Raw genomic sequence first — 19713 nt, forward strand, 5'->3', positions numbered from 1 at the left:
AATACAGTAAAACAAGGAGAGCCGTGATTACTTAAACCTGAAGCTACGTTCTGCAAGATGGCTTTGCTTTTCAAATTCTTTATTGTTTTAGTGTTCATTGAAAAAAAAAAAAACCCACAGGCCATGCAAAATTAGGATGCTGTATCATAGAATAAATGAGATGAGCCTGCTTTCTGTATAATGGCCAATATTTAGAGATGTGCTCCATAAATGTCAATGACAATCAGTGCAGAATATTTCTCTCTTCAGAAAGAGATTTCTTTTTGCTAAATGGCTATTTCCCCATCCCCCTCTCATTCCTCTGTACCATTGTTTCTGCACTGAGACCGAGTTGACCCACTATGCCATGATATCAACAGAGAAATAACTTCTAGGTTTGAACTGCGCTTTCTATTCACTGAGAATGACTGATGTTGTGTAGTAATGCAAGTTCTTTTTGAAGATAAAGTTGAACCAAGCCTCGAGGATTTTCTTTTGAACTTTTCCAAGCTTCCTATGTGTATTAGGATTTAGGTAAATCACCAGTCTTCTAATGTATTCCTGGTAGTCTTCTAGATCTTAATCCTACAGAATTGAATTCACTTTTTAAAAGCCACATTTCATCTTTCATTTTTCATTTATTAGCGTAAATACAGTATAGACATTTCTCCCTTCTGCCCTGAGTTACAAATAACCTGTGTCTTACTCTTTTGTTTGTTGTGAAGGAAGTCAGCAAGAAATAGAAAAGGACCACTCTAACTGGTCAGAAGATCACTAATAACCTAAATTAGTTTGGTAAAGTTGTACTTTTGAAACATTAATCTCTCATTGTTCTCATAAGGAGTTTTATTATAGTTTCTCATATTTGAGGGAGGAAAAAGCTGTTAGTCCAGAAGTCAATCAACCAATATACAACAGAGTAACAACCTCAGTCTTAAGATTTTGGTCTGTTTCATATATTATCCACACTTAGGTGTATATTCCCACCCCCTGCCCCACCTGCCTCCACTGCCATATCCAGGCCTTCCAGTCCACTTGTAATTTCTAGGACATTTTATGAGATCTGTTCAAATTTCTTGATAAACTGTCTTGTAATACACACTTTTCCTGTCCCAGGTAAATATGCTCATTTACCTGATGGCGTTTGATTCTTTCCATTAGAAGGTAAGGCAACCCTAAGCAGCTAATAGTTCTCTAGAAGTTGTACAAGCCATCTGAATGAAAGTATAGTTTCATAAACCATGGGTATCTAATTTAAAAAAAAATCACTCTTTAGGGACTTCCCTGGTGGTCCAGTGGGTAAGACTCCACGTTCCCAATGCAGGGGGCCTGGGTTCAATCCCTGGCCGGGGAACTAGATCCCGTATGCATGCCACAACTAAGAGTTCGCATGCCACAATGAAACATGCCACAGTGAAGATCCCGCATGCTGCAACTAAGACCCAGCGCAGCCAAAATAAATTACTTAATTAAAAAAAAAAAAGACACTAATGTTTGCTGTGCAAAGGGCCGGAATACCTTTAAAGAAAAAATCGTTCTTTAGAAACTATACACACGATTTGCTTTTATGATTGTGTCACACAAGTATAAATGATTCAGTACAGACTTGGAAGTTTGCTTTATGAAATTTCATGCTGGGTAAGCATGCCTGCAGTCTTCCAGTGATTAAATGGCTGTGATGGTGGCTTGAAGAGCTCTTGCAGCATCTTTGGCCCCCCTGCTCAGCAACCATGGAGCACTGTCCTTGTACTGTGGGCATGAGTGCTCATCAACCTTGCTCATCAATGGGGTCTTACAGGGAAAAGTAGTAACAACTAAAACTACTTAATGCTTACTATGAGCCACTCAGTCCCTGTGCTGTTTGTCACAAACTCATGAGCTAACAACTAATATTTAACAAGCATCAGGCGTGGAGCTATGCACAATCCGTTCTTAGAACTACCTTGTGGGGTAAGTGCTAACATTATCTCAGGAAACTGAGGTACAGACATTAATTAGCTCACACAGAGCTTATCGGTAGAGGAGTCAAGATTTGAACTCTGGCCTGCTAGTCTTACTACTAGGTACTTATTAATAGCTGCAGAAATCAACAAGGTTATTTATCACTTGAAGTTTGGATCTTCAAAATAAGAAATTTCTTTCTTTGGCCGACGCAAAGTCAAAGTTAGGTTACTAGTAGTTATGTGATGGAACCTAACTAAGCCTCTTAAGTTTCTTTTCTGATTTGCTTGTTTTCAGAACACAAAATGTTTGATTTCAGCTTTAAGCAAATATAGTAATAATTTAAAAAACTTAAAAATAGTTAAGCTAGACAAAGTGGCTTAGCCTTTCTTTGAATGGTATTGGATAAAACTGGTTGACATGTGACACACAGATACCTAGTGCAGCTTTTTGTAAAGCAAGTCATGCTTAAACTAGTTGTCTTTGTAAATACTGAGCTCTGTGCTGTCTTCACAGGATAGAGCTGTGCCATAGCGGATGCTGCCTTCTGTAGATGGCTAACAGCTTTACACAGGGCTCAATAACCAGATGGACCTATTATTGGAGTTTTACAATGTCGTGTTCGTTTCTGGTGTACAGCAAAGTGATTCAGTTATACATAGATATATAGAGATTTTTTAATTTTAATTTTTAAAATTTTTTGGCCAGACCACCCGGCATGTGGGATCTTGGTTCCCAGACTAAGGGATCGAACCCACACCCCCTTCAGTGGAAATGCACTCTTAACCACTGGACCGCCAGGGAAGTCCCTATATTCTTTTTCATATACTTTCCATTATGGTTTATTGCAGGATATTGAATATAGTTCCCTGTGCTATACAGTAGACTTGCCTTTTGCCTCTCCTTTCATCCTAGTGTGTTGGTCTGTATACCCAGGGCTTCTAAAACACACACTCGGTCCAACCCCGTTTACTCTCTTCAGGCCCTAGGTTACTAGTCTTTAATTCTTCCAACACTCGCCAATGTCTACTCTGCAACTCCCAAACCTGTCTTGTGTTGAAGTTTTAAAGCAGATGATGCTTCTTAACTGAATTACCTATCACACCTAGGGTGATCTTTGGGAAAAAAACATCTGTTTGAGCATTACCATTGAATTTCCTCCAGGGTTACTTTTAAGGCCACTCTTTAAAAAATGCAAACAGGTCGTATCAATCCATTCTTATAGGTGTCCACGTGTAGACAGGCAGCAGAACCAGATTTCTCTGAAAACATCTGGCAACATCTTGGAGACATAGGGTGTCCATGGCTATTGCCAACATCTGCGCAACACAACATTTCTCTTCCATTTCCTCATCTATACAAGCTTGGCTCCAGGATTAATTCTGAATTTAAGGACTGTGTACGATTAATTTTAGAAGAATGTAGTTAATACATTTGTTCCAGAATAGTCCACCTGGACTACTCACAGCCATATCCCCCCTTTTATGGAGGGAAGGAAAACCCCCGAAGGGCAAAGCAACTAGTTCAAGGTCACTCAGTGAGACAGCTGTCCTGGCTCATGGTCCTACCATGATGCTTCCCCTCAGGCTTCCCAGTCTGACCAGAGGCCGGGAGACAGCAGCCTCTGCAGCATCTGGGGGGCCCGTGGAGACTCTCCTCGGAGGAGGGGGTCCAGGGCGTGCTAGTGACACGTACACTTGCGTATATGTGTGTTTTGTAAAGTTTTAACTACATACCAAGGGCTTCCCCCACCCCCCAAACCCACAGCGTATGCTGTAGAACACAAGAACACACAGCATATGCTGTATGTAATTTCATAGAAAGAAGGTTCCTCAAACGAGTGTGGAGACACTGCATGCTGTGTCCCCGCTGTCGTCATTCCAGGTGCCTCAGGAAGCACCTGTGCATATAAAGGATGGCTAGTCCTGCAGTAAAAAAGACACCTTTAAGTTTGTTTAACTCAATAGCCCCTGAACTTGGTTATAAACCACTTTTTCACACAGTTGCCCTCATGAATAATATATGAAACGAATCATCTTTTTTGGTAGAACACACTTTTTAGGAAAGGCTGTTCTAAATGTTTATCAGAAGTACACTCTTTCAATGTGTACATTTTAATGAGATTAGACACTAAAAAATAGCATAAAATTTGCTAACAACAAAGAAAACATCCAAGATACAGCTTGTGAAAGTAAAAATTTTTATTCTGATTGATTTCTCAATGTATAGTTCAATATAATGCCAGTTTTTAATGGCAGAGATTTGGTTCCACTGAAACTCCATGATGCTACAGAGAGCTACTACTTTTTCCAGGAAGTGGGTAAACAGCTGGAAACAGAAAGCACGACTTCCTAGCAGCATGGCAACTGATTAAACTGCAGACCTATCAGGTCTGCAACTTTTATACTAAAAATGGTGCAAACATTAGCTGGTGACAAAAGTGAGAAGTGGGGAGCGAAATGTGAACATTGAAAGGAGTGACATATGTCCTGTAAAGACGACAAAAACCCAAATAGAGCTATAAAGATTTTAAAGGATAATTATAGAAAAGGGAACCAAATACTTTACTCAAATGTTTTTTAGAGCCTTTCTATAGAGATACAAATATATATATATATATTTATCCAAAAATATGTTTTATACAGATAAATGTTTCTCAAATAAGGATAGGACCAAAGCTACAGTTATAACATAAAGCATTGTCTTTTTTAAGACTATTTATCCACCTGAATTTTCAATTTGAGGCTAGTGCATTAAATGTTTTCCAAATATTGACATCTTCTTATATATATAAATCAAGTAGGCATTATTTCTTAAAAGGGTTTTCAGGTTAAACAGTATTGTTCTAAGCTGCTGTGCGTATCAAACTTATGACAAGCCCCATTAAGAGTTATTATTAATAAACATATCAAAAAGGGCTATGGTCAAATTTCTTCTTTATAGTAAATATTTAATTTTCTGATTTCCAGTTTACAAGTGTTGAAAATGCACAAGAAAAATTTTACTTCACAAGTACTTTTATGTTAATATATTTTGATTCAATATATATGGCAATAAATCTTCACACGCCATAACCAAAAGTATGTTTTTTCTCCCTTAAAAAAATGGGGATGTAAATAACATTAACAACCACTATAAAATAAAGCACACAAGTATTTTGGTGAATTTACAAATCTTTTTTCCCAAGTGTAAAGGCTACAAAAATTCCTAAAAATTAGAGAACACTGAAAACATATTAAAGTTTGACATCCAACTTTATATTATTTCCATTTTGCCCTGAAAGATAACTTAAAAAATATGGCCTTGCTGGAATAGGCCATCTTGCTAATATAAAAAATTGGTGAGAGCAAGAAATTCTATCACTGATATGTAGAATTTTTGTAAATAGTTCTCTCTTCAAATCATTAGAAAAATGCTGAAAGATAAAAAACAAAATAAAATAAAATATGGTGGTGGTCCCTAAACTATTTGAAGGCAGGTAGCTTAGTCTAAGCTGAAGTATTTTTTTCACTCATAGTAATCATCCTCCCCTCAAATGCCCTTTAAAAAATGCATGGAACAATAGTGGCAAGAATCAAAGAGCACAAACTGTATTTTCAAGAACAGAAAAAAATCTCTAGTGCTGAAAGATATAGTAAAAAGCAGATTTCTTTGGGGACACTAATCAATTAGATTGTAATTCATTATGAAGATTTCTCTTTTCTATTACGGGGAGGGTCTGCTCCATTTGAAGTTACTGTTCCATTTACACCATTTTCTGAAAAGAGAAAAAAATCAGGATTACTTTCTAAGTAAGTGCAAATAATATTATCTTTTACACATAAAGGTACCCTCAGAAAAGAAAATTTAAAACCTAATATATACTCTTATGCCCTTAGGTGAAACTTACTTACTAGTGCTTAATCTTTACTAGTATTTAACCAACCATAAAACCTGATAACATGTCAAACGCAATGAACTGAAAGCAGCAAATTAAAAGTAATTACAGGGCTTCCCTGGTGGCGCAGTGGTTGAGAGTCCGCCTGCTGATGCAGGGGACACGGGTTCGTGCCCCGGTCTGGGAAGATCCCACATGCCGCGGAGCGGCTGGGCGTGTGAGCCATGGCCGCTGAGCCTGCGCGTCCGGAGCCTGTGCTCCGCAACGGGAGAGGCCACAACAGTGAGAAGCCCGCGTACCGCAAAAAAAAAAAAAAAAAAAAAAAAAAAAAAAAAAGTAATTACATATGTCAACTACATCTCAACTAAAAAACAGTTAAAAAAGGAAAGTAACTACTACTGAAGGTAGGAAAAAAAGAGAAGGCAGAAACTCTAAAAACAGTTAGAAGAACTATAAAATAGTCTGCAGAGCAATACTTTGGGTAGAAAAAAAGGAACATTTTCACACGGGACAGCAGACAAGGGAAGTTCTTGGGGATATGTTTCTTTCCAACATATTAAAAAATTGCTGTTTAGTATGATAACTCTTATGTTTAAGAGTGTTATAACCGCCTTCTTCAAGCTATGATGGAATAACTGATGCCAGACCAACCCTCCCTCCAAAAATATCCACAAAAGGCAAATACAAAAATGGCTATTTGAAGGCACTGGGAAAAACACCAAGTCAGCTAAGTACATTTCTCCCCCAAGGTATTTGCCAACTACTAAACGTGCACGCACCAAGCAAGACTGAGAAAAATCAAGCAGAAAGTAACTCCTAACAAAGAATAAAGCTACAGAGAGAACTGGGAAGTCTCACAATGATAGGGAGACAAAAATATGAATTTGGGGCCCACCAGAGAAGAAAGCCCTTAGAAATAGTTGATGTCCTCGGAATGAGGACAAACTGGAAATACATCAGCTTCAGTGACACAGAATGATCCAGAGCTTCTACTAATTCATCCAGAGCCTCTGCATGCTTTTACACAAAATATTCAGTATTCAACCTGATCTTAGGGGCATTGGCTTCTGCCTGGCTTTGCTGGAGACCAGTCGGCCTCCCTGTGGCCTCAGTAACCGCCTTATGTGCCAACAACACAGGATTACATCGCGTGAAAGCCCCAAGTGGCTTTCTATATTGTTAGCACAGTATTTAGTGTATAAAGGCAGAATTCTTACAATAATTTTTTTTTTAAGTATGAGGATACATGCAGTACTGACTTTTTAAATTTTAAAAAATTGGTATAATGTTGCTTATTTAAAAATAATGTTTCGATGCACTGGCAAATTATTTTTGTTTACAAAGTGCTTTGTTTAAAAATTGTCAGTCTTGTTTGTTTTACTTTTAGTGTGATACTTTTAGTGTGACTTTTTTTTTTTTTTTTTTTTTTTTTTTTTGTGGTACGCGGGCCTCTCACTGTTGTGGCCTCTCCCGTTGCGGAGCACAGGCTCCAGACGCGCAGGCTCAGTGGCCATGGCTCACAGCCCCAGCTGCTCCGCGGCATGTGGGATCTTCCCGGACCGGGGCACGAACCCGTGTCCCCTGCATCGGCAGGCGGACTCTCAACCACTGCGCCACCAGGGAAGCCCCTAGTGTGACTTTTTAAATGTCTCAGAAATTAAAGTTTTACAAAAAGTGATTTCATAAAACAAACAAACAAACAAACAAACAAAAAACAGGTGTGCCAGAAAACAAGACAAAATGACTGAAAACTAAGAGAAAAAAAAAATCAGAAATAGATCCTCAGGTGATCCAGATCTGGAGTTATCACACATGGATATTAAAAGAACAATGATTAATAAAAATAAATGAAAAGACAGATAATTTCATCCAAGGACTCAAAAATCTTTAATCCCAGGACAGGATAATACAGTAACTAAAAATATAAATTTAATAGCAGATTAGGCACAACAGAAGAGATGAGTGAACTAGAAAAAAATGCTCAGATTGAAACTCAGAGAAAAAAGGGTGGAAAATGCAGAAAGCATGAAAAGATATAAAAGGACGGGGTAAAAGGGTTTAACACATGTACTGGAATCCCTGAAGGACAGGAGAAAGAATGGGGCAGAAGCAGTATCTGAAGAAATAATGGTGAAGGATTTTCCAAAAATGGCAAAAGAAACCAAGCCAAGATTCAGGAAGCTCTACACAACAGTGAGCAGGATAAATGCAAAGAAAACCAAACCCAGGCACATCATAGTATAAGTGTCAAAAAAACAAAGATTATTTCATCAGACTGGATGAAAAAAATTAAAATCCAATTACATGCTGCTTACAAGAGACACAACGTATATTTAAGGACAAAGAAAGGTTTAAAGTAGAAAAACACAGGAAAAGATAGAGCATGCTAACACTTTACCACAAGATAGTTGGTGAACTGGAGTAAATTCAGACAAGCTAGAGATGAAGAGGGACATGTGACAATGAAAAAGGACAAATCCCACAGGGATTTATATAACAACCCTGAATTTTGATATACCTGTAACATATCTTCACAATACTTAAAGCAAAAACTTACAAGCTACCGGGAGAAATGGGTCAATACCTTTTGCAGTAACTGACTGAACAAGCAGAACTCCTTCCACCAAGTCAGTAAAGATACAAACCTGGACATCACAAATGGACCTGCCACCTACCTACAGAACAGAATACTCAACAAACACACGATACACATCCTTCTGAAGTCCAAGTGGAACATTCATCAATATTGAACACATGATGAGACATAATGAAAGTATCAACAAATTTCAAAGAATTGAAATCATTCAGAGTACGTTCTTTAACCACAGTGGAATTAAGCTAGAAATCAGTAGGAAAAAACCCCCCAAAACCTAGAAAATGCCCAAATACAGTGTCTGTAAACTACACAATTTACTTATAAATAATCCATGGGTCAAAGAAGAAACCACAACTGGAATTATAAAATATTTGAAACTGAATGATAATGAAAGAGATATATCAAAACCTGTGAAATAAGGGTAAAGCACTGCTGAAAGGGAAGTTTGACCTTAACTGCAAGTAATTCATGAGAAGGGATGAAAAATCAATGATTTATTTCCACAAGGTAAACCACAAATAACAAAACAGCAAATTAAACCCAAAGAAAGGGAAACAAGAACAGAAATCAATGACACAACTGAGACAATCAGCAAAAGAAGACAAATGTTGGTTCTTGGCTGATGGAAGAAGAAAAGAGAAAGGCATAAACTACTTACATGAAATGTAAGTATGAAAAATGGGAATCACTGCTGTTCTACAGGCATTAATAAGATAAGTGGATATTATGAATAGTTTTACATCAATACATTTTGCAAATTTAAATGAAATGGATAAATCCTTGAAAAACACAATTTACCAAAAGAGAAACAATAAGAAATGGAAAATCTGAATAATCCTATTATCTACTAAAGAATGTGAACATGCAGTTAAAAATCTTCCCATAAAGAAGAGTCTAGGTTGGATAGCTTCACTGGTGAATCCTTCCAAACATTTAAATAAGAAATAATGTTGGCATTATAAGAAGGACACAACTGCCCAATACTTTTATAAAGCCAACATAACTCGTATCAAAACCTGACAAGGATATTACCCCAGAAAAGGGCTAACTATAGCCCAATATTTTACATGAACACAGATGCAAAAAATCCTATTTTTACAAAATATTGAAAAAACCCATCCAGCAAAAGTGATATATTGTCATCATCAACTTGGGTTTATGCAGGAATGCAAGACTGGATTTACATTTGAAAATTAATACATTACCAAAAAATACATATCAATATTCTTTATGGATACAGATGTAAAAATCCTCAACCAAATACTAGCAAGCCAAATCAAGCATCATCTAAAGAGGATTATATACATGACCAAGTGAGATTTATCCCAGGACTGCATTGTTGGCTTAACATTAAAAAATCAATTAATATAATCCATCATATCAATAGAAAAAAGGACACAAATCATTTGACGATCTCAATCGTTGCAGAAAAAGCACGTGACAAAATCTAACATCCTTTCATGATAAAAATGACAAACAAAGTAGGAATAGAAGGAAACTTTCTCAACCTGAAAAAGCCCATTTAGGAAAAACTCACAGGTAACATCATACTTAATGGTGAAAGGCTAGATGTTTTCCTGCTAAGATCAGGAACAATATGAGGATATCTGTTCTCACTAATTCTATTCAAAATTGTTCTGGAGGTTCTAGCCAGGATAATTTGACAAGAAAATGAAATAAAAGGCATCCAGACTGGAGAGGAAAAAGTAAAACTATCTCTACCTGTCAACGACATGATCCTGTATACTGAAAATGCAAAGGAATCCACAAAAGTACTAGAATTAAATAGTAAAGTAAAATTTAAAAACCCTAATAAGCACAACAATGTTGTGGGATACAAGATCATTATGCAAAAATCAACTGTGTTTCTATACACTGGCAATGAACAATCCAGAAATGAAATTAAGAAGACAATTCTATTTACAACAGCATTGAAAAGAATAAAATATTTAGGAATAAATTTAATGAAGAAGTGCAAGACTTATACACTGATAACTATAAAATTTAATTGGAAGAAATTAAAGAAGACCCTAAAAGATGGAAGGACATCTATGTTCATACTCCCCAAAGCAATCTACAGATTCAAGATAATCCATATCAAAGGCCAGCTGGCTTTTCTGCAGGAATTGACAAGCTGATCCTAAAATTCGTATGGAAATGCAAGGCACCCAGAATAACCAAAACATGAAAAAAAAGAAATGGTAGACTCACATTTCCTGATTTCAAAACTTACTACAAAGCTATAGCAATCAAGACAAGGGCATAAGAATAGACATAGAGATGAAGAGACTAGAATAGAGAGTCCAGAAATATTAAATTCTTACTTTTATGATCAACTGATTTTCAACAAGAGTATCAAGACACTTCAATAAAGATTAGTCTTTCCAACAAATGGTGCAGGGACAACTGGATATCAACACGCAAAACAATGGGTGTACAATGGTGCACTTTGGAAAACAGTTTAGCAGTTCCCACCGGATATTAAACATACAGCTATCATATGACCCAGCAATTCCACTCCTAGTTATATATCCCAACAGCAAAAAACAGGCGTTCAAACAAAAACTTGTGCGTGAATGTTAACAGCATCATTCACAGTAGCCAAAAAAGTGGAAACAACCCAACTGTCAGTCAACTTACAGATAAACAAAACATAGTACATCCATACGCTGGTATATTATTTGGCCATAAAGAGGAATGAAGTATCGGTACATGCTACGTACGACATGTATGAATCTTAAAAATATGCTATGTGAAAGAAACAGCTGCAAAAGATCACACACTGTATGATTCCACTGATAGGAAATATCCAGAAAAGGCTAATCTACAGAGACAGAAAACAGGTAAGAAGAGGCTGGCAGGGGCAGGGGAACGGAGGGAATGGAAAATGACTGCTAATGGTGAATATACTTAAGAACCACTGAAACGTGCACTTCAAAGGATGAACTTATGGTGTGTGAATTATATTCCAATAAAGCAGTTATTAAAAAATATTACTGAGAGAAATTAAAGAAAATCTAGATAAGTGGGAGGTATACATCATGTTCATGGGTTGATATACTCAATTCTCCCTCAACTGATCTACAGATTCAATGTAATATCAATCCAATACCCCAGTGAAGCTATTTGTGCATGTGAAAACTGACCAAGATGCACTAAAATTTATATGACATGCAAAGGGTCAAGAGTTGCTGATACAAGCCTGAATAAGGATAGGACTGGAGGACATAAACTACCAGCTATAAAGACTTATAAGGAGCAAACCACAGTTGATATATATTTTAAAATGGAACTCCTTGTGTTACAGTTCCAACTATTAACACTCGATGTTGAAAAAAAATTACTCCACTGTCAATGCATTTTCAATCAAAAGCCAGAAGGAGAAGAGAGGTTAGATGCAGACTCAAAGATGAAGGATCAAACAATCAGAAGTTATTTAAAAAAAAGGTGTTCCACCTGGGACTAAAGGGCAGATGGGAAGGGGCTGAAAAAAGGTTTTGCTTTTTAAATATGAGTAAGATGCTTGAAAGTACAATCACGCTCCAGGTTAGTTATTCACTAAAACTGCCCATGTCCACATTGGTCTATAGTGGCTCAAAGTCATCAAGTCTGGAAAACTTGTCAGAGAGAACTTAGCGGACAGCTTTTGAGGAGAATAACTGACCAACAAACTGTAGGATGGGGCAAAATGATTTTGTTTCTAATTTTGCTAATAAGTAGAATAAACTTTCCTTTATAAGATTTTAAATCTTAACAAGATTATAAGTAAGACCCCAAAACATTAAAAAAAAAAAAAGTTTCCTACTTGAAGGTTTTCATTGCTTACTGAATACAAACCTGTTCCTTTTCTAGAAGCCCTGCCTTTAGTCACTGTTGGCTTCTTCTTCACAGTTGGTGCCTGAAAAGTAGAATGTTCTCTCCACCTCCGAAGCTGAAAATTAATGAACTTCCACATCATGAATGCTTGGGTAATGCAAATGGATGCCAGAACAGCAATTCTGAGAATATGAAGGAATAAACAGAAAATTAGAGTGCACCCCAACAATGCCATTGAATAAAGCCAAAGTCTATCCTGCTTTGACAGGATTAACTTAGCGCTAAATTCCCACTAAATTGACAAGATTATGTTAATAAATAATTATCCTGCTAATGATTAATCCCAGAAGTTAAATAAACGCTTTAGTACTTCAGTTTGGACATGAGATCGTTAACAGGTATGAAATCAAATCAAATGAATATTTACCCTAACCCCTGTATTTATCCCTTTATTTTTAGATGATTCATATTGTAAACTGATAATACATACTATATAGTAGTGCAAAGTGAGAAAAATATTAAATCAACTCTACCTAACAGCCAACACATTGAAGTTTCCAGTACTGAAATCCAGCTTCTGATTCTCTGCTCTTGCAAGGCCAAAGCCAACAGTGAGTACCGAAAGAATTAAAGTCAGAAGTCTTCCCAACACAAACAGAACTGCCCACAGAGAAAATCTGAGAAAAATGTCACAAGTCAGATTCACAGAATTGCAAAGATAAGAAAAGATCCTAGTAGAAATCAGATTCCTGTTAAGTAAGTGCATATCAAAACAGCATTTCTTATTGTTCTGCAAAAAGGATTCTGAAATAAAATGTTAGGGAAATGCTTCATATTATATCACATTTTTTTTTTTTTTTTTTTTGCGGTACGGTGGCCTCTCATTGTTGTGGCCTCTCCCGTTGCGGAGCACAGGCTCCAGACGCGCAGGCTCAGCGGCCATGGCTCACGGGCCCAGCCGCTCCGCGGCATGTGGGACCTTCCCGGACCGGGGCACGAACCCGTGTCCCCTGCATCGGCAGGCGGACTCGCAACCACTGCGCCACCAGGGAAGCCCTTATATCACATTCTTGAAGATATATAACATATCAGCATTATTTCAGGTTCTAGAAGTCCAGTAAAGAAATGTTTGATATTTTTTGTTTAGCTGATCTTTTTTGTGTGTGTGTAACAACTATTAATGATTCTCGGAACTACTGGTATATAGAACAAGTTTGGAAAATGCTGGATAAAACAAAAGCCATGTACTCAATTCTCATGAGAGTCCCAGTTTTACTTTGTTGTTGTTGTTGTTGTTGTTAAAGGCTTCACACTCTTTATAAGTCATATCACTCCAATTCTGTTCCAGTTCAATTTTCCCATCAAAATATTTTAATATCTTTAAGGCTCTATAAGCTATTATTTCAATTTCTTCTGAAAGTTCATTCTTCCTTCTCCAAAAGAAAAACGTGCACTTAAACGAGATAGGAGAAGTTATATCAGAAAAGTAAACCCTCAACCCTCAAAATTACAAGTTCCAATACAGTATCTCTCTAGCTAAGAAAGACTCTATTTTAGAGAACAAAATACCAACATCAACAGCTAAACAGGGTCATTTTATTTAAAGCTGCTACTAACAGGTTATAAAACAATATAATCGCCAATAGTATGGTCCTTGACAACACAGGCACTGACTTTAATTACACAAGAAATAGAACGGCTCTACAACTTACCCTTTCTGATACTTTTCATCACTAAAATAAAACAGGCGGGAAATGTGGAAAAGAAACTCAACAAAACAGTGCAGCACCAAAAGAACAAGTCCTAGATGATTCAAGCTGTTAAAAAAACACATTTAAAATGAAAAGATTAATTATGAATTAAGACAGATTAGCATACGATCTGCCCAGTCCATATACACACCCAAGAAAAATCCCAACTCACTTCAAAAGATAAGCTCCAGCAATGTGAAAGAGGTAAAGACCAATGTAGACGAGCTGACGAGGAATATCTTCCTGTAAACAGAAAATTGCACAGTAGATTAAAACATGGGGAAGCAGTCCTGTTCTTGGGAGCACTGTGGCAGAGTGAAAATGCACTGTCACAGAGGAAGACTTGAAGGCCACTCTGCCCAGCACCCTTCCTGAATGCTCACCCCAATTAGCCGCAGTTCTTTAACCTCTCCTGGCTTCAGCTACTCATCTAAATGTGAGTAACAGCTGGGTTTGCCTGAATCAGATGAACTCCAAATCCCTTTCAGTACTGAGTGGTTCCTTTTATAATAAACATTTATTAAATGACACAATATTAATAACCATAATGTCCTTGTACTATTAAAATTGCTATGTTTATACCAGCAGAGGTGCTTTTGTTTACCTAAATAGTATTCACATTGTTTAGCTCATGCTTTTAGTCCCTTTCATTGCATTGTCAGTCAAGTCATTAAAATCGAAGGTTAAAATTTATCTTCTCACTTAGGATACCATCTATTTGTATATTCTTTCTCCTCTTAATAACCTGTAAGCCAGGTATTCGGATTTTACTTTTGCTTCTCTTTTTTTCTTCCATAGTCCCTAGTGACCTAGTTATCTTAGAAACAGTGGTTTTCAAAGACATAAGTCAAGTGAATCATGAAATCAATTTAGGGGGTCACTCTAACATGTTCTGAAATACGAAATAGAATAAAAAATGCTAGAGTGTATAGCACATTGCATTGTTTCATGAAAACCTTAATCCAGATTTTACACACACACACACACACACACACACACAGAGAATTATGATATAAACTCTGGTTTTTCATCTTGGGTTGCAGTAAAAAATGTTTGCAAAATATGAACAGTGATAGGCCCAATGAACGCTTGTTAATTTATGAAATGCCTGTACCTCTCATTTCTGCTCTCTCTTTTTTTGGCAGTTTACCACATATATTGATATACGTATGTCTCTATTAGCTTGGCACATATATATTACAAGGCTCTATTAGCCTGGTTAGTACTATTCATGTACTGCAGCTCTAATTAAAATCACTAAAATGGTGGTTGATGTTGGCTGACTGAGCTGCATTCATCTGGAACCTCACTAGACTCATCTCTGGCATATAATAGAGTTGAGCACAGCTCTCTATTGGTCTTCTTTTTGCCACTTACATTTCAAGTAGGGAGTTACTTGACCAAATCTTCTGAGAAAGAGTAGAGTTTACAAGTATAGTTTTGAAACTAAAAACTCTTTTCTAGTAAGAATGCTACAAAGATCAAGTGCTAGAAAGGTAGAACATACAACAGTTGACTAGAACTATATAGAGTCCTACACTTTGGGTCTCTCGGGGAAAACTCCCAAGACATAATACCTAGTTTACAGTGGAATTTCCAACTGGAGAGAGAAGTATCTCTGAAAATAGGCTGTCTGAAGATTCTCTCCACATAATTTTCAAACTTCCAGTGAACTACTTCTCCTTACCAAAGGAGAGAGGGAGAAAGGTGTGGAGACAACATGGTGAAGTTCAACCACAAGAAAGCCTCTTCATTCTCTTATAGTCATTTCAGACCAGCTCAGCTGTAGGGTTATAACGGCAATTTGATATGCTACGTGGTGTGTATATCACTGGCACCGCACAAAATGATTTTAGATAGTATACAAGAAAACAAACTTTCATTATAATTTTAAATAAAACATTTTAAGTTGCAGCAAGGTGGCATATAAGTGACTACGTATGGGAAATACTGCCATATTCCTTCTTTCAGATGTGTTAAACAATGCTCCAAATTTCTGAGGGGAAAACAAACACTAGGGGCACCCCCAATACTTATAATAAAAGCTTTTTTGTTTTTTAATTGCTGATTGAACACTAAACTCATTTTACTACATAATAGCTTGTGTAAATCGATGTAAAAAACTAATTTGCTGGAATAACTGCTGGAAAAACCAGAGCAGTGTAACTGCTTGGGAAGATTAAAAAAATATATATATATATTTTAAGAAGAAACACAAATAAGTTTTAAAAATACGCCATTTAGCAGAGAACATAAGATGCCTATCTTTTCTCCTCTGACAAAAAAAACCCACTATTATGAATTACAAACACACTACATTTCAAAAAGCCATTCCATTTCTTTTATATTTCTTGTCCTTAAATCTCAATCTAATTAAGTGAGGCAAGGCTGTGCTTGCCATTAGGTAAAGAAAAATCCAGAGCTTCTTCCCTAAATTCAGGTTCAACTTTGCATTTCAGCCCTGCCTTTCTGATAGCAGACCAGATGAGTCAATAATGGAAAGTAAACTACCATCACAGCTTCCATCTTCACAACCATCAAATGCCTGGCAAGAGCTTTTACAATAGTCTCTTCAACTTTCAAAAGGATGGAGTATTAAGAATCCTTTTTCTAAGTAACAGCAACTTCAGCCTTATACAAACTAACCAGTGTCTCTGAAGCAATGTTTGCATACTCAAAGCCTAACCAGAGACAGTGTGTCAAAATAAACGAGTGACAGGGAAGAGCCCACAAGAAGTGGTGGAGAACGTGAGCTAAAGGCATTCCCATAGTAACAATACAAAGGTAATGTGCATGATGTAGCGTGACTTTTAAAATGAGAAATTTTATCTAGATTTCATTCAGAAAATGGCTGCTTTCAGCAGTCCTGTTCTAGGCCAGACTCTTCTTTCTGATATTCTTCAATCCTCATGGGGTTACAGCCCCTCTGGGACTTACATGTCTATGGCCAACAGTAAAGACCGTGCCCAGCACCAGGGTCTCTGGGGCCTACACGTTTCCCTGGGGCTCAGGGAGAACAGAGAAGGCTGGGTGAAATGCTGGCACATATCAGTTCACTGGCCACGTCAGATTTCAATTAGGGAGTCAGTAAGCCATCCACGGGCAGTTCATCACTGTTCTAGAATCTAGAGTCTAGATGAATATAAACATGGCTGAGAAAAGGCGATTTTGGTTTTTCAAGACATTTTCACACATCCTTCTATGATTTTGTTACCAGGAGCCAGAAATGAGGTTTTGTGTGTTTGTCTGTTTAAAGATTAGCAAACTTTTTTTATACTTGAATGAAAAAGATATATAATGAAACTGAATTATTAGAAAAGCATTGCCAAGTTCATATCTATCTTTAATGCTAACGTTCAAGTAACTTATATAAGGATGAAGTCATAGAGTGATGACTTAAAACTCTGATAGCTTCATTTTTCATGGAAAATCTAATAAACATAGTACACTTAAATCAAAACAAATTCTAAAATTATAAATAACTTCAGGTGACATTTTCAGTTGTTATTCCAACATGTTTTTATTAAAAAGGTCAGCCATATGCTTTAGTAAACTTCTGTTTTTTAAAGAAAATGCTTTTCTTAACTACACTGTACTGAAAAATTAACTTTAAACTGAATATCACATATATGCCCAAATATAAGGCACAGATTTGCCCCTAAACAACAGATGCAGCTGTCTCATATGTAAATTTTTCCAAAGCTCTCACACTACAGGGATCTGTATCAATTACTTTATTCTGAACAACAGATAAATGTTTGGGTAAGATACATAGCCTGAGAAACCTCAATCAATGTCACTTCTAAATGCTTAGAGAGGTCTAGGGGAGGAATAAGTAAGACAGAGGTAATGATGTACTCTGGAAAAACTGACTTAGATGAGTCAAAGAGTAGCTCGAGGGATGAAGGACAGATGTTAACAACAAAGTCGAAGGGCGAACATAACCCTCATGAAGTAGGAGAAAGCATTTTTCTAATTTAATATACTTTATATGATATACAATTATATGTACGGATAATTAAACCAAAAAAACTGATATTAGAAATAAAACACTTGGCTATTTCATCCACACTTCCTTGCAACTTCATATATTCAAGTTGGCTAAAAAATTACATTTTGAATCCTCTTATGGGCAGAAAGAGAGGACTATTTGTATTGAAACATACATATTACATATAGTTATAATATCCTTCTTAAAAGAAACTGAGTTATCTGTGACTACACATATCTTGAACTGCTACTGTGTTCCTTTCTTCATTTCTCTGTAGGATCGGTTCAAAACAATCAATGTACTGGTTTTTTCCAGTAAAGAGTTCTTCCAAAAACAATTTTTATAGAGTAAATTTTAAAAACTGTTTAACACATATGCAGCTGTTACTTTCAAATTATGTTAATTACTTGCAACAGTTACTTTCGACTGTCATATGTAGGTGTTAAAAATAGTTTCAGTTAAATTCTAAGTTATGCAAATTATTCCATAAAAATTAGATTGCATTTCTGGAGAAATGCCATCTGGCAGGAATTGATAAGAAAAGAGCTTTGAGAATGAAAATGAACAATTACTTTGAAATGTCCCTCTCTACTTACATGGTCAATGAACAAGATATAGACATATGAATTAATAATGAAACCCAGAGGTATTATGTCCACAGGTATAAAAAGTACAGGAAGAAAGCTTTAACTATTGGAACCATGGTACTAAGACATCCAGGAACTATGAGAGTCTCAGCAGTGCTTTGCAGAACCTTCTGTAATGATGGACATGTTCTCTGTCTCTGATCCAAGATGGCAGACAGTGAAGCAACATGTGGTGAATGGGCACTTGTAATCGGGCTAGTGTGACCAAGAAAGTGAATTTTGAGGGCTTCCCTGGTGGTGCAGTGGTTGAGAGTCCACCTGCCGATGCAGGGGACACGGGTTTGTGCCCTGGTCTGGGAAGATCCCACATGCTGCGGAGCGGCTGGGCCCGTGAGCCATGGCCGCTGAGCCTGCGCGTCCGGAGCCTGTGCTCTGCAACGGGAGAGGCCCCAACAGTGAGAGGCCCGCGTACCGCAAAAAAAAGAGAAGAAAGTGAATTTTGTTTTTGCTTAGTTAATTTAAATGTGCCTTGTGGCTACTAATTTGGACAGTGCAGCTATGGGACATGTATGGTTCCCAGTAGGTGCTTACTGAATATGCAAGCGTTACTGGAAGCTGTGAGCCTAAGAATTTTACCTTAAGACAGTTCTAAGTCAAAGGTTTTATGCACCTTCATCCTAATCCTTACAATCAACTTAACTAGAAAAACACTGTACTTTACATGGCCTAATTTGGTGGTGTTTTCTAATCATGGCAGACAACGACATCAATGATGACAGACACGCGATACGAAAAGTCACAGACAACACAATAATAAATCAAGTGCCTATACTCATGAATTAACTATTTAGAGTATATATAGAAATAAGTGTTTGTGGCTTTTGAGAAGGCACAGGAAAGATGGTTGCTGGATGGGTTGGTTGCTCTGCTATTTTGGAAAGCTTCTCAAAGTAAGGGGATTTTAACAAGTGTTTTAAACGTGGAAAAATGTGAAATACATACAACACACAGACAGTATAACGAATCCCCAGGTACCTATCGCCCAACTTCGTGGTTGTTAACTCACGATCAGACTTCTTTTATCCACAGCCCCACCCACGTATCAGTTCATATATCGGAATATTTAAACAATCTCGCCCCAAAAAAGAGAACTAAAGTGCCTGATTAATTTATCA

The 19713-nt window shown here is 36.9% G+C and overlaps 1 protein-coding gene across 1 annotated transcript in view; it reads right to left on the reverse strand.

The window, feature by feature from the left end:
• Positions 1 to 4103: 4103 nt before the first annotated feature.
• Positions 4104 to 19713, reverse strand: part of TRAM1 (translocation associated membrane protein 1) — a 30298-nt gene continuing 14688 nt past the window's right edge. Inside the window, exons 7-11 of the mRNA XM_081258750.1 lie at positions 14133 to 14203; positions 13922 to 14026; positions 12743 to 12886; positions 12231 to 12391; positions 4104 to 5677 (exon numbers count right to left, since the gene is read on the reverse strand). Of these exons, the coding sequence (XP_081114876.1) occupies positions 5604 to 5677; positions 12231 to 12391; positions 12743 to 12886; positions 13922 to 14026; positions 14133 to 14203 (555 nt within the window). The 3' untranslated portion in view covers positions 4104 to 5603. The remainder of the gene's footprint in view (positions 5678 to 12230; positions 12392 to 12742; positions 12887 to 13921; positions 14027 to 14132; positions 14204 to 19713) is intronic.

Source organism: Mesoplodon bidens (assembly GCF_964165515.1).
Source record: "Mesoplodon bidens genome assembly, chromosome: 16".
In the NCBI taxonomy this organism is placed as follows: Eukaryota; Metazoa; Chordata; class Mammalia; order Artiodactyla; family Ziphiidae; genus Mesoplodon; species Mesoplodon bidens.